General features: G+C 37.4%; 1 protein-coding gene across 3 annotated transcripts in view; it reads left to right on the top strand.

Annotated features, from left to right (window-relative positions):
* The first annotated feature begins 4,668 nt into the window (after nt 1-4,668).
* The window catches only part of ezrb (ezrin b), a 38,444-nt gene continuing 29,486 nt past the window's right edge, over nt 4,669-13,626 (top strand). The window contains exons 1-2 of one of the 3 annotated variants that reach the window (XM_065268915.1): nt 4,669-5,029; nt 5,765-5,849. In XM_065268915.1, coding sequence (XP_065124987.1) covers nt 5,838-5,849 — 12 coding nt within the window. In that variant the 5' untranslated portion in view covers nt 4,669-5,029; nt 5,765-5,837. Of the gene's footprint in view, nt 5,030-5,115; nt 5,265-5,764; nt 5,850-13,626 lie in introns of those variants that run through there. The other 2 variants (XM_065268917.1, XM_065268918.1) reach the window with 2 other exon arrangements.

Here is a 13,626-nt window from a genome sequence, read left to right as displayed (position 1 = left end):
TCCAGCTAGCATACTGCTCCCAATAAGTGACAAAATAACGCGAATATTTTCCTATTTATATGTTGTGATTTGTATAGTCACAGCGTGTACAAATAACAAGGTCATATGAGACACAGACATCTTTTAACAGTATACATACTGGGAAGTATATTCTCAGAAAACGAAGCACTGCTACTAAATCACACCGCCCAAGTAGCAGTGCTTCATCTTCTGAGAATATAGTTCCCAATATGTATACTGTTAAAAGATGGCTGTGTCTCATATGACCTTGTTATTTGTACACGGTGTGACTATACAAATCACAACACCTAAATAGGAAAATGTTGGCGTTATTTTGTAACTTATTGGGAGCCGTATGCTAGCTGGAGCCATTCACTTCCAGTCTTTGTGCTAAGCTAAGCTAGCGGGGGCTGCGTCAGACAGAGTTACAGCACGCACTGAGATGAGAAAGGTATGTATGGACTTATCTAACTCTGGGGGATACGGTGATAAGCTAAATTCCCAAAATGTGGGCGTGTTCCTTTAAATTTGCACACTTGTCTGCTGTTGCTCATGAAATTACTTTAAGGTTTAAGTCAGCGTCAAGCCACTTGCTCTACTTGATTTAAATATCCACCAGAAACAATGCCAAAAGCAATTTAAGTTTAATAATTACTCAGACTGTGTCCATTTAAACTTGTGTAACAAAGAAACGGTGAGGTGAGGATTTAACCTTGTTCTCCTTTATTCTTATTTCAGATTATATCAGGAAGCTGCTTAAGGAGGTTGGAAATGCATGTGGAATATTAATGCATATTAAAAGCTTCATATAATTAAAAAAACATTGTTTTTAATTTTAATGCTTTATTAAAGATTTTGTCAATTTAATGATTATTTTATACCATTAATACAATTACACCTGTTTTAACTGGTGGTATGGAGGGTATACACATGTAGATTATACCCACTTCATTATTAGATGGCATGGGGTATACCCACTTCTAATTATAAATAATATAATTTGTTATATTATTTTTTAAATATTAATATTTCATAATGATCCTTACGCTGAGAATTAAATCAAAAGAAGTTAAGAGGCAATACTGGCCCATTTTTGAGTGACTTAAATATGCAAGTCTTACATCATTCTAAATTCTGCTGGGTTATATTTTTAACCCATGCTGGTAATGGACACAACAAATCTTCAGTTATAAATAAACCTATGATGGGTTGTTATTAAAAAATGTGAGCTAAAATGAAGACTATTATCACTTCTCCAGGCACCACTACAGCACTGGTTTTAAAGGGGACATTTTACAATACTTGTTTAACATATGTGAAGTTTTAGCTCAAAATCCCATATAGATAATTTATTATAACATATTAAAATTGCCACTTTGTAGGTGTGAGGAAAATTTGCCGCTTTGGGCGTGTCCTTTAAAATGGAAATGAGTTTATCTCTGCACTAAATGGCAGTGCCCGTGGTTGGATAGTGCAGAATATGGGGCGGTATTATCTCCTTCTGACATCACAGGGGGAGAGCTATTTGTTCACATGCTTGAAGAGAATGGTTTACCAAAGTTATATTGGTTGATCTTTTTCACATTTTCTAGGTTGATAGAAGCACTGGGGACCCAAAATATTAAGATTTTCATGATATGTCCCCTTTAACCAACTGGCTTCTTGGTCACTTCACTGTACATCACTTGCAATACAAGAACAACACTGCAGGAGGCGCTACAGAGTCTACAAAACGCATCATCTCTTTATTAATAGCCTTGGTTACGGAGTATTATCTGCTGTTTTACACCTAGTGTAAGGAAAGTTTGTGTTAGTCCCTTGTGGTTATTTAGAGCAGAGGTTTTCAAAATAGGGGACATCCAGGAGGGTCCCCATAAAATTCCAGAGAAGACGACTAAGAAAAATTGTAAAATGTATCTATCATTTCTATTCTATTTTGCTTTGTATATTTTTACCGTGTTATCCTTTTCAGAATATATATATTAAAGGGTCATTTACAAAAGGTTCTGGGCATCACAAAGTAAAAAAAACTGAATTAGTTTGTAAAACAGCATTTATTTATTTTAATAACTCATTGACTTGATCATGATCATGTGTTTGCTATGTACAGTCATAAAGTTACTAAATAATTAAAAGCTATTTCTATTACTTCATAAACATTAACTTTATATTCACCGTTGCTTTCTTGTGAAATGACTACAGTATTTTATTTCTCGTGCCTCTGACTAAAAGCAATGACATGTCATGGTTCCGCTTCAGCTTTCATTCATGTCGCCTATATACGGCTCTATTTTAATCCTGCTTTGTCATTGGTCGGTTCTCACCTCTGACCACGCCCATTAGGTAATTCGCAGTTTCATTTTGGGCGGATGCGGCTAACGCAAATAGAAACAGGGGCGTGTTGATGTTAATATAAGGCAGGGAAAGACCTCTTAGTCATATCACACTGAAGTGACTTATACAAACCATCAAACGACGTAAGTGTTGGATGACCTAATTTAGTTTTCTTTACAAAAGGCTGGAGGTTTATTCAAAGCCAAAGGACAACGGACAACGTTATAAAATCAAATATAATTTAGAGAAGTTCACTTTCTCTCTTGTTCTCTCTTTCACTCGCCTGTAGTTGCCTTTAATAATTCAGCAGTTTGCAATAGTAGTCTCGTTGAAAGTGCAGAGGGAAAGTCTTCATGTTATGCACACTGTATCTGTGCAGCCCTGGTACTGTATATAAACTGTAATCATTTAATGCCTCATTCACTTTTCATATTGACATTTATTTGTAAAGAGTTAAGGATCACTGATCAAATTACCTGTCTATTAAGCCCACCACAAACATAACGTTTGCCTAGTCATTTAAATATGGAGATATATTAGGTTTCTTTGTTTATATAGGATGCCGATTCTCATGTTTTAAATAGCATGATGATCTCGTAAATAAAACCTTGTAGTTTATTTAAATCTATTATATGAATAGCACAGTTGTGGTTGTTTAAAGTAGTAAGGAGAATACTGCATATCAGCTTAGATCTGAACCGAGAGGCCTTGAAGAGCAGGTTCAAGTCAGGTTTTTGTGTGTATATGTGACTGTCCTTAAAAGTGCATGAAATAAGAGCATTATAGAATAGACACAATTTAAAGCTGTGTTCCCGTTAGGTAAGGTGGACAGATCTCTCCTCCCATCATTGCAGGACATCTAAAGTTAAAGGACCTGCAGAATCATCAGTGACCCCACCCAAAATTTCTTAATTCTTATGAAATCTTGCGGTAGCGCAGTACTGCTGCCAAAACATCCAGAAGAGCTTTTATTCAAAGGGTATTAGACTGATAAATAGCCATCAACCACTACTACTTTCTTCTTTATCGTACGGTAGGTTAACTTTTTTATTATTCTACATGGTATGTCTGGTATATTCTTCATTTAACTGTCTTTGTTGTTTTTTATGGTCTTCTACCCCACCTTTTCAAGAGAAAATAACAAAATAAGAATTTTAGTGAAGACAATAAAGATCTTGAAATCTAAAATAGTTTTCATAAGTGTGCTGTGTTTTTTAAACATAACCCCCCATAATAAAAATTTCATTTATAAGGTGATGACAGTAGTACTTCCCACCTAGCTGTTTCACTGCACTAACACATTCACTGTACTGACAGATGTGTACACATCTGTCCTTTTTCTCTGAACACCTGTCTAAGTGTATTAAAGGCAGTTGCGGCCGGTGACTTCTTTTTCGAGGACCCACGATTCGACGCATCATTTCAAAATATATTGTCATGTGCATCACACGTGCATGTCAAAAAAAGTGCCTGCTGCACACGCATCAAATGGGTTTATGGTAAAAAAAGAAATGCTAACGTTTGCCCGATACTGAATCAGAGTTTAGTGTTAAGTTAGTGTCTTGAGAGTATTTTGTGAATGTGAGCATCTCTTTTATCATAAACCCTTTCGACACATATGCAGCAGGCAAGTATTTTGACATGACGCATGATGCACATAGGTTCACATGACGAAACGAACACATATTTTGACATGACGAGCAACACACATGAAACTCCGAACACATATTTTGAATCCACGCCCCTCGAAAGAGAAGTCACCGGCCGCCCCGCCACTGTGTGAACCTGTTCCCAAATGCATTAAAAGAAATCTCTCTCTCTCTCTCTCTCTCTCTCTCTCTCTCTCTCTCTCTCTCTCTCTCTCTCTCTCTCTCTCTCTCTCTCTCTCTCTCTCTCTCTCTCTCTCTCTCACACACACACACACACACACACACACACACACACAATATGTGACTACTGTAAGATTTTACTACCACCAGCATATATTTTATTCCACTTTGTCATATTTGTTGATTTGTCGACAGAGAGAGACTTTACTGTCATTTCAGTCATTAATACAGGTTGTGTAAAATATATATATATATATATATATATATATATATATATATATATATATATATATATATATATATATATATATATATACAAAAATGGTGCCAAACTGCACATCAGGCTGAAAACAAGACTCAAACAAACTTCTTTGACCTTCAACAGCACACAAACGTTACATTATTTCACTTCACTTTGTGAAGAAAAGCATAGTAAAATATTCCAGTGAACACATTGTACCAAATAAATTGCCTCAGGTTGAGAGGAAGTGCTCTTAAAGGGCCAGGCACTCGATCATTCGATAGTCTGCATAGCGCGAGGCACCTGTCTCCTTATCTCCCGCAATTATAAGCATTGCAGTCATTTTTCAAGCGATAGCTTGCTGAGTTTTGGTGCAAACCGTTGAGCAGTTTCTCATGATGTGACTCGGAGCCACTTGAGGTGCTCGCGTTATTGATCGCATCCGTCGTCGTGGGCGTCGAGCCGCGGCAGCAGTGTCAAACAGGAACTGTAGCCGCTGTCTTTCATCTGAGCGCACAAAGGTGAGCGCGCTGCGTCAGCCATATTACCGCCGCAGGACTCCGAGCTCGGTTCCGCGGAGGGAGGGGAGATTTTCGGCTGGAGATTCACTGACTCACCTGCTCTGGTAAGAACTGCGTCTAGCGATTTTTATGGATCAAATATTGCGACACAGCTACTGAAGTTCGTCTGCCTGCGTTTGTGTTTGTACAGACGCCGCCCCGGTTCAAAGACAAATCTCTACCAACAGGTGCTGCTTTGATTATTCTAGTGGGATAGTATCTTTCCGTACATCATGTGCGATTTGAAAGGAAAATGCTAGTTAGTACTGACCATTAACCTGAGAGACAATAATCTAAATGGTAAGCTAACTCTATCTCCACCATTCGCTTTCCTTAATACAAAACTCAAACAGATCAAACTACAGTAGCGCAAATAAACTAAACAAAAATGTTCAGCTCTTTATTACTCTTTCATTTACTTGTAATGACTCCGTTTGGGTTTAATATGTGAACATCAAGAACTTCTTAAGTGTTTGCGCCCCTTTACGCGGGCGGCGTGGTATATATGGATACCGAATATTTGATTTTATCCGCTATTAAAGTTCGATCTTTGGCAAACCGAGACGCGAGTAAATATTTGCAGAATGGGGTGGGGACTTTAAATTCAAAGGCGGTGTTACCTCTTGTGGCATTTTGGGTGAGGCTCTCATAATCTTGAGTTCCAGTTTTTAATCGTGATTCATATGGTTGTACATTGTGCGTCAGGACTCACCGATGTTTTAATGACAAGTTTGGCTGCGCGTGAGTCAGTATCAGTTGCGTTGCGCTTCTCAAACGCGCTTTTCCTCTTTCTGCCTCAGAGTCTCCGTGGGAAAGATCCAAGCTGTTCTGACACTGCGATACTTTGAGAAAAGATCTACATCGGGATTGAAAATGCCTAAACCTGTAAGTATTCACTAAAGCTTAAACATTTTACAAACACAATGTTAACATTTTGAGAGCATGTTCTGAAGTATTGGAAGTATAGTTTAATTATATCTTTCACTTTAGACATAAGGGTTCTGTTCTATTTGCACCTTTTATATGGCTCATTTGTCCTTGTGTACAACAGTAACAATGTGAATTTGTGACTTTCATTGCGGTTCAAATGGACGGATTTGCATTCTCCGAAACGGGAACGGTTCAGTTTTGAATGTTATCAGTGTCTGCTTACCAACCTTTTGCCAGACGTGCTTGGAACATTCATGCCGACAGAAGCATGTGTTGTTGGTTTGTTGAGAAGGTTAGACGGTTGTCAAGAGCAGGACAGGAAATGACATCATCGTGCTGCTTTCCTCAGAGCTCCTCATTCATGCCTGGCACTCAGCACTGCCTGTTTCAGCACTGAATACAAGGACTTGTTCTCGGTGTCAGTGTGGGTGAAAGTGGAGGATTTGTTCATTATTTGGGTTCAAAAGTGTCCTGTTTCAAGACTTTCAACTATGGGTTATCATTAAATGCATTAAACATGATGAGATCATCTCTAACTTACAATACAGATTTAGTCACTTTAATTATTAATTAATTAAAGATATATTACATCATCTTTCTCTCTTGACACTCAGTACTGTACAGTTAATATTGTATGACTGTATAATATTAAGTTTGTGAGCATAGCAATATGATTACTTCTATGATGTCTTAAAAAAAGCGGATCAGGAAATAAAAGTTGGATTAAGTTTTAAATTACTTCTGTCTTTCAATATTTTTAACTCTTATTTCAAACCGTGTTTTAAGTTTGTTTAATCGGTTTCCTCCCAAAACTTTGTTATCATTTGTTCTTTTGAATAATTGATGACCAAACAATGGCTGTTACGCCCTTTGGTGATGTCGCACAAAAGCTCATTGTGTTGTAATCAATCCTCATGTGCGCTTTGGCTTATGCTCATACCAGCTCAACGGAAGACTAGCTAAGTTTCCATCACCCTGATTTAATGCACATTTTCAACCATCACATAAGAAACGAGTGATGGAAAGGGCACATTTCGAATAAAAATCGCTTGATTGGCAAAAAGTTGAGGTGGTTTTTGACTTATGCGAAAAAGAGTAAATGCGGATAATGGGAGATTGACACGAATTTGGCGAATAAAGTCTTGACTTCGCGTAAATTAAACCCACGTGACTGATCATATTGGTGTTTCTGCTAAAATTGTCTGCGTCCGAAATCGCATACTGAATTAGATAAAGTACCCACTCATTGACTGTTAAACCAGTAGGTACTATATAGTATGAATATTGACAGTACGGATTAATTTGGACATGCTACATCCGCCATGTTGAAACATCACGTGACACATGTCGTCAAAACAATGTTAGTCGTTCACTGAAATGATGTTAAACAAGCACAATTAAACCACAAGGGACAGCTGTTTAATATATGTATTTGCATTTGAATAGAGCAGTGTTACCACTTTAGGATATATTTTTTAAAACAACACCTTCTTCTTCTTGTATAACTCCCCTCCCGGGGGCTCATGGGATAGTAAAGTGTCCATTGATTGGACACTTTGGGATCTTGCTGGAAGTAGTAGGTCATCCTGGTACTTTTCGTGTACTTTTTTTGGAATACTATGAATTCGGCATAATACTCGCCTTGCCTACTTTATAGTATGAAAGTAGGCAGTTTCAGGTGCAGCCATTGCCTTTCCCATATATAGGGCTCGATGTCGTCGTAATGCCCTTGCTGGTATCTGCAATTCTTTTTTTTTTGTGCACAGGATTCAGTTTGGCAATTACAAGCTGCACTGCTAGTAAATTTATAACTTGCTTAATCGTAATTAAATGCAGTCCTGTCTCTATTTTCTTAGCGTGCCTTGTTTTATTTACTGTTGGTTACTAGGTTAACAATACCAACGTCATTCGCTCAAACAACACTTGATGGAAACGCACCTAATTCGCATTTGTTTATTTTTTGGTGCAAATTTTGAGAAAATTAGTTTCACATTTGGGTGGAAACCCATCTACAAACAGAACCGTCCAGATCAGAAAGACAATTTGAAGGATAGTGAACTCCGGACAAATAAATATGATGTTGGAGTGTTTGGATGGTTTCTCTACTGTTGTTTTGACCTATATTTTATGTATATTAAACATATATTATGTATGTGCGTATACATGCATGATGCATTTTAGGTGGTCATCAATTTTAGCCCCTAGCTGTCACTGGGCGGTACCCTTTAGAAAAAGTTAGCTTTTCAACCAGCTTGCATGTTGTGGAGATGTATATTTTTAAACAGGGAGGAAAGCCCTGTCTTTGACTTATTTTCATCATGTGCTGTTTTAGTAAAGGTGATTGTGATATCTCACGTGACGCTTTGACGTGCATGTAATTGTAAATTTTTTGTTTATTGTACACTGTCATTTAACCCCAAAATTACAGAGATACCGTCCAGCCTTAGTACATACTGGTACCATAGAATGCATATTGGCACCTTAAAGGTACAGTTTGGTTCCAAATATATACATATCTGTACATAAATGGTACATTAGGACCTGACATCTTAGTACCATTTTTCTGACAGTGTAGTTGTTTTTTAATAGAACAAGTGTTTTGTATCATCAGGCTTGTAAATCACAACTTTACCAGAACTGTATATCATTTTTTTTATAAATGCACAGTAAATGCATGCATTTTTGCAAGTGACAGTCCCTATCTTTTCCATCTTCCTATTTATCTGATCGCCTGTCGCCCAGTGACGCTTATCAGAACCTGAGCTCAGAGTATTGCAACCAAAAATGTTTGTCTGCCTTTTTTGCAAGCTGAGAGCAATGCGGAGAAATGGCGAAACTATTAAAATGCAGACTGATGCAGGAGGTGGATCGCTGGATGGGTGTTTCTGAAAGAGTCCCTTTGTTTGGCCCAGTAAATGGATACCCCTCCATCTCCCCCTCTGTGGCTAGTAGGATGGCAGTCTTTAAACTGAACTTTTACCACCAGATTTCAGGCCTGTGATTATCTGTAGAGGCTTTATTTCAAGTGTCTTGTTTGAAATATTTGCAATAGTATATTTAATATTAATAAGTTAACACCAGGTATGAATGTATAATTTGTGCACGTGAGCATGAATGTGTGAAAGCTGCTGCTATCACAGTGCTCACTGCTGTTTTCATGGTTCAGGATGGATCCAAGCAGTCCTTACTGAGCTTAGTACAGGACGTTCTTTAATTATTATGATGGTTGTAGTGTCAATTGTTTTCTACATATATATCACGCATTCATTCCAGTTATTTAAATCATACAGTATCTTCAGAGAAAGAGTGCTTTGCTGGTGTGGTTTCATAGAGCAGGGGTTCTCAAAGTGGGGTCTGGGGACCCCTGGTGGTCTGTAATCTATAACCAGGGGGTCTGTCATAGAACAGAGGCATAAAATTGGGATTGCGGACAACGAGACACAAATGATGTTTTATTATCAAAGTTCGAGAGGAGCACGTTTAAATAATCTGCCAAACTATCTCGTAATTACGACCAGCTGTCAACAATCAGCAATCAGGTGTCCACCTGATCGGCATGAGTGGAAGCCTATATAAACATGCAGCTAACTCTCCCACGTCCTTGGACAGTTCTTAGCATCCCTCCACCACCCCGTCTCCTCACACTTACTTGGTTACTTCCTAACCTGAATATGGGAGGGGGGGTGTTCTGGGTTCGGGCCTAATACAGACCCCGGAGCCCTCTCTTTGTTGAGGGGTGCTCCGGGCTCGGGCCAAATGCCGAGCTCAGAGCCCTCTCCTCGGACCGCACGCCAAATACGCATATCATTAATTCTATCTGACTTATTTGTAAGTGTGAACTCTTGAATTAACTATTAAACTATATTCTTCTCTAGAGTTAGAAATGAGCAGCATGCCAACACATAATACACCCGTGTGCTTGGGCATTTATGGTAATATTTCAATTTTATATTCTCTAATATTTTTATGTAACCAAATTCACTTCATGTGAAGGGGTCATATGATATGATGTGATTTCATTTTTTCGTTTGTCTTTGGAGTGTTAAAAGCTGTTTGTGCATATAGGAGATATGTAAGGTCTCAAACCTAAGGAGATATTCTTTTTAAAAGTGAAGGCTCTACCTGTATGTGAAACCAAAAGGTTTTTTGGATGTTAAAGGTCTTTTGAAACCATACAGCCAGATAAGATTAATCTTTGGCATTTTAAAGCACCTTTATTTTTAGGGTGTAAAAATTGTTTAATAAATTATGGAAAGTATTACATGTAAGGGTTCCCAGTCCCTAAAGATTTGAGAACCCGTGCCGTAGAGAACCTTTAAAATCTGAGGAATGAAAAAAAGTTCTTTATGGTAAAAATGGTTCTTCAGATAATTAACATTTTAAGAACGAAATGGTTCTTCTATAGCATTGCTGTGAACCTTTATTTTTCACAGTGTATTAAAGGAGCATTTTACCCTTAGAAACATTAATCTTTATTGAAAGTGTGTCATTTTTGTAGATGAAATGTAACATACATTTAGAATTTGGTGCCTATTTGATTGAGAAAAGGGGTGTTTGTAGTCTCACCCCCTCAACAAAGATATTGCACTTCCTTCTTTCAATGATGCAAAATGATGATTTTTACATCATTGAAAGAAGGAAGTGCAACACTGAAATCTGTATTTCTCCTGTCTCAGCGGCAACTGAGGAAATGATGCACGACCATTCAAAAACATGACTGCGGTTCTAACTATACAAAGCTTAATGCAAATGGGTGAAGTGTCCCTTTAAATGCAACGGCACATTTGTGAGCGTCATGTTAGTTTTATATAACAGTTTTGTAAACAACTTGGTGTAGAGTAAAAATCAATTACAAGTTTGACAAAGTAGTAACAAAAGAAACCATAACGCAAGCAACACAACTGACTGGGACGGTGGAATTGACCAGAAGCAATTTCACCTCTGTACAAAGTAATCTCTCTGCTGCACGTTTTCCATTTCTTTCTGTCCCCAGCTGTTTTTAAGGTTCAGGGAACATCTCACACCTGTTCTCACAGGTTCACTTGTCTTACACTAGTGATGTACTCGAGTGTGCTTGCTTTATTCTCAGTATGATGCAAACATTAGCTGCGTTTCCATTACAGATTTGCGCAAAACGTATCAAATTTTTTATGTCGATAAAAAAACTTTTGAGAAGTGATAGTGTTTCCGCTAACCGAAGATATGCCACAAAAATGTCATTTTTCCTACTAATTGTGAATAATTGTTTGAAGAATATAAGTTTTTGTTTACATCATATGTGTGTGTGTGCACTTTGTATATTAATTATATAAATATGCTTGCATGTAGAATTTTAAGAAAAAAAATAGTTAATAATAATAATAATAATAATAATAATAATAATAATAATAATAATAATAATGCACCTTAAATACATACATGCTTTCATCTGTGTGTATTTATATATATATACTTAATTATTAAACACCGTACACACACATGTAAACAAAAACGTTTATTATAAAACGGACAGTTATACCTCGGTATACCCACGGTTCAGACCGCATTACATAAGTATTACTGCGCCACTGTTGCTGCGTACTGATTTATGAAAATAAACACCACAGTCTTAAATCATATTTTCATTGTGTATTTGCTGCGTCTGTGTTGGTTGGGAACTGCGCTCTGTTTCAGCAACACTTGATTCTGAGAAACTACTTTGTTTGGCGGAAAAGTAATATTTGTACTAATATAATAACTTCTCTGTGTTTCATTTTATGAAATTCTGCTATGCATATGAAGTAACTGTTTTATAAACACAATAAGCCCCGCGAAGTAGTGGTGTTAGTGCATTTTATAACAGCTAAGGGGGTTATAAAATGCCTGCCTTGCGTCGTGCCTAACAACGCCCCTTAGCTGTTATAAAATGCACTGGTAACCCACTGCTGCTTGGGGCTTATTGCTTTATTCTGCAATCGATTAGTCACGAATAATCGTTTTGCAGCCCTAGTACATTATTTTAAATCAAATCAGATGTATGAGTGTTATCCAAACAATATTGGCAAGAAAGGTGTTTCTGGGAGGGTTTAGTGCAAACCGTGTCATCTTCAAATAATGAAGAAACTGTTTCCATTGTAGTTTTGTGAAATACATCTTTTATGAGTTGCCTGAAAAACCTAATGCCAGGGTAAAAAGATTTTTATGATATAATGAGGTTTTTGAGAAATGAACATGTTTCCATTGGCGGTCTTTTAAATTTGCCATGTCAATTTGAAGGGTAATGGAAACAAAGCTGTTGAGGAGTGAGTCCCAGTTCCCTTATGCTAAATCAGTATTCTTTTTACAGTCAAAAGGAGCAACGCTTGTTGTGTGAACTTTTACATTCACATAAAATTTGAACTGCTGGAAAATGTGGGAGTTGTATAATCTGATCTTTGTTTTGGTCTGAATTGTTGTGCGAGTTTCTGTTTTGCATGGTTATGGTGTTTCATAGTGAGACATTTGTTTGTTTTAAGGCAGTAACTTCATTATTACTTCTTTTCTTGCCTACCAGACAACTCAATGCTCACACCCAGTACCGAGCATTTTGTGGATCTCCACCAATTGTCAACAGTCCACTTCTTTTTGTTCTTACGCCTTCAGTTCTTTTAGTTTTTAACAGTGTCCGTGAAATCGTATGAATCTGAATCGGTGGAAATGTTTTCAGACTATAATCAACTCATCTAAACAATGTGAATTCTTGTGTGTTGAAGCGTTCTTTTAGTCTGATTCTTTTCTTATACATGAGAGAATCTCTCATAGACGTGACTTTATTCTCACAAACGTTACCTTGTTCTTTGACACTTTTTCCAGTTTCATCTTAGGAGATTCCTTAAAAATGAACCATTGTTCTTCTGTAAAATGCTGTAAATGTAAATATAAAGTGGTCACGGCCTTTAACTTGTTTACTTAATCGCGTCAACCATTAACTCTAGAATAGAGTAGCGTTTTTTCTTCTCAAATAGTGGCCGAGCTGCATTGTTCTGTGCAGCCACTCCTGTGCTTCTCTGTCAGTGAAAATTGACTGTAGCACATTGACAACTTGATCATTAATGTTTTTCTCAATGCACCAGTTATGAATTCTGTTGTCAGCACCACAGTCTCACCTTTGCCTGTGCATTTACATGTACCCATTTGGCAGACACTTTTATTCAAAGCAAGGTATTCATCTTTTTATCAGCATGTGTGTTTCCTGGGTTCGAACCCATGACCTTTTGTGCTGCTAATGCAGTACTCTATCATTAAGATATTCATTGCATTCGGCAGATGCTTTTTCAAAAGTGTCTTCCAGTGCAATACAAAGAATACATGTCCCATGTCTTCCATAGGTTTAAACCCGTGACCTTTAAGGCTGTATCTGTACTGTATCTAAAATGGCACATATTTTTACTTAGGTGTTTCTGTGAAGTTTCAGCTCATAATACAACACAGATAATTATTTATAACATGTCCAAAATGCCGCTATTTTGGTGGAAGCAAAAAGCGCTGTTTCATCCAGTGAGCGATTTTGGCTCAAAATCGATCTGATTCTTGTGAATGTAGTCTGAGACAATAGTATCTTTAGCCACATAGGTGCATGCTAACAAACACATTTAGAAAAGCTTTTGGGTAAAATTAACCAGTCAGTCAATGACCATGGGCGGGGATTTATTAATGTGACATCACATTAACAAGAGAATCAAAACCGACTGCTTTAGTTTAATGGGAATTCAAA

Source organism: Paramisgurnus dabryanus, chromosome 12 (assembly GCF_030506205.2).
Source record: "Paramisgurnus dabryanus chromosome 12, PD_genome_1.1, whole genome shotgun sequence".
Classification (NCBI taxonomy): Eukaryota; Metazoa; Chordata; class Actinopteri; order Cypriniformes; family Cobitidae; genus Paramisgurnus; species Paramisgurnus dabryanus.
Note: the sequence above shows the minus strand (reverse complement) of the source record. Positions and strands in the feature narration are given on the sequence as shown.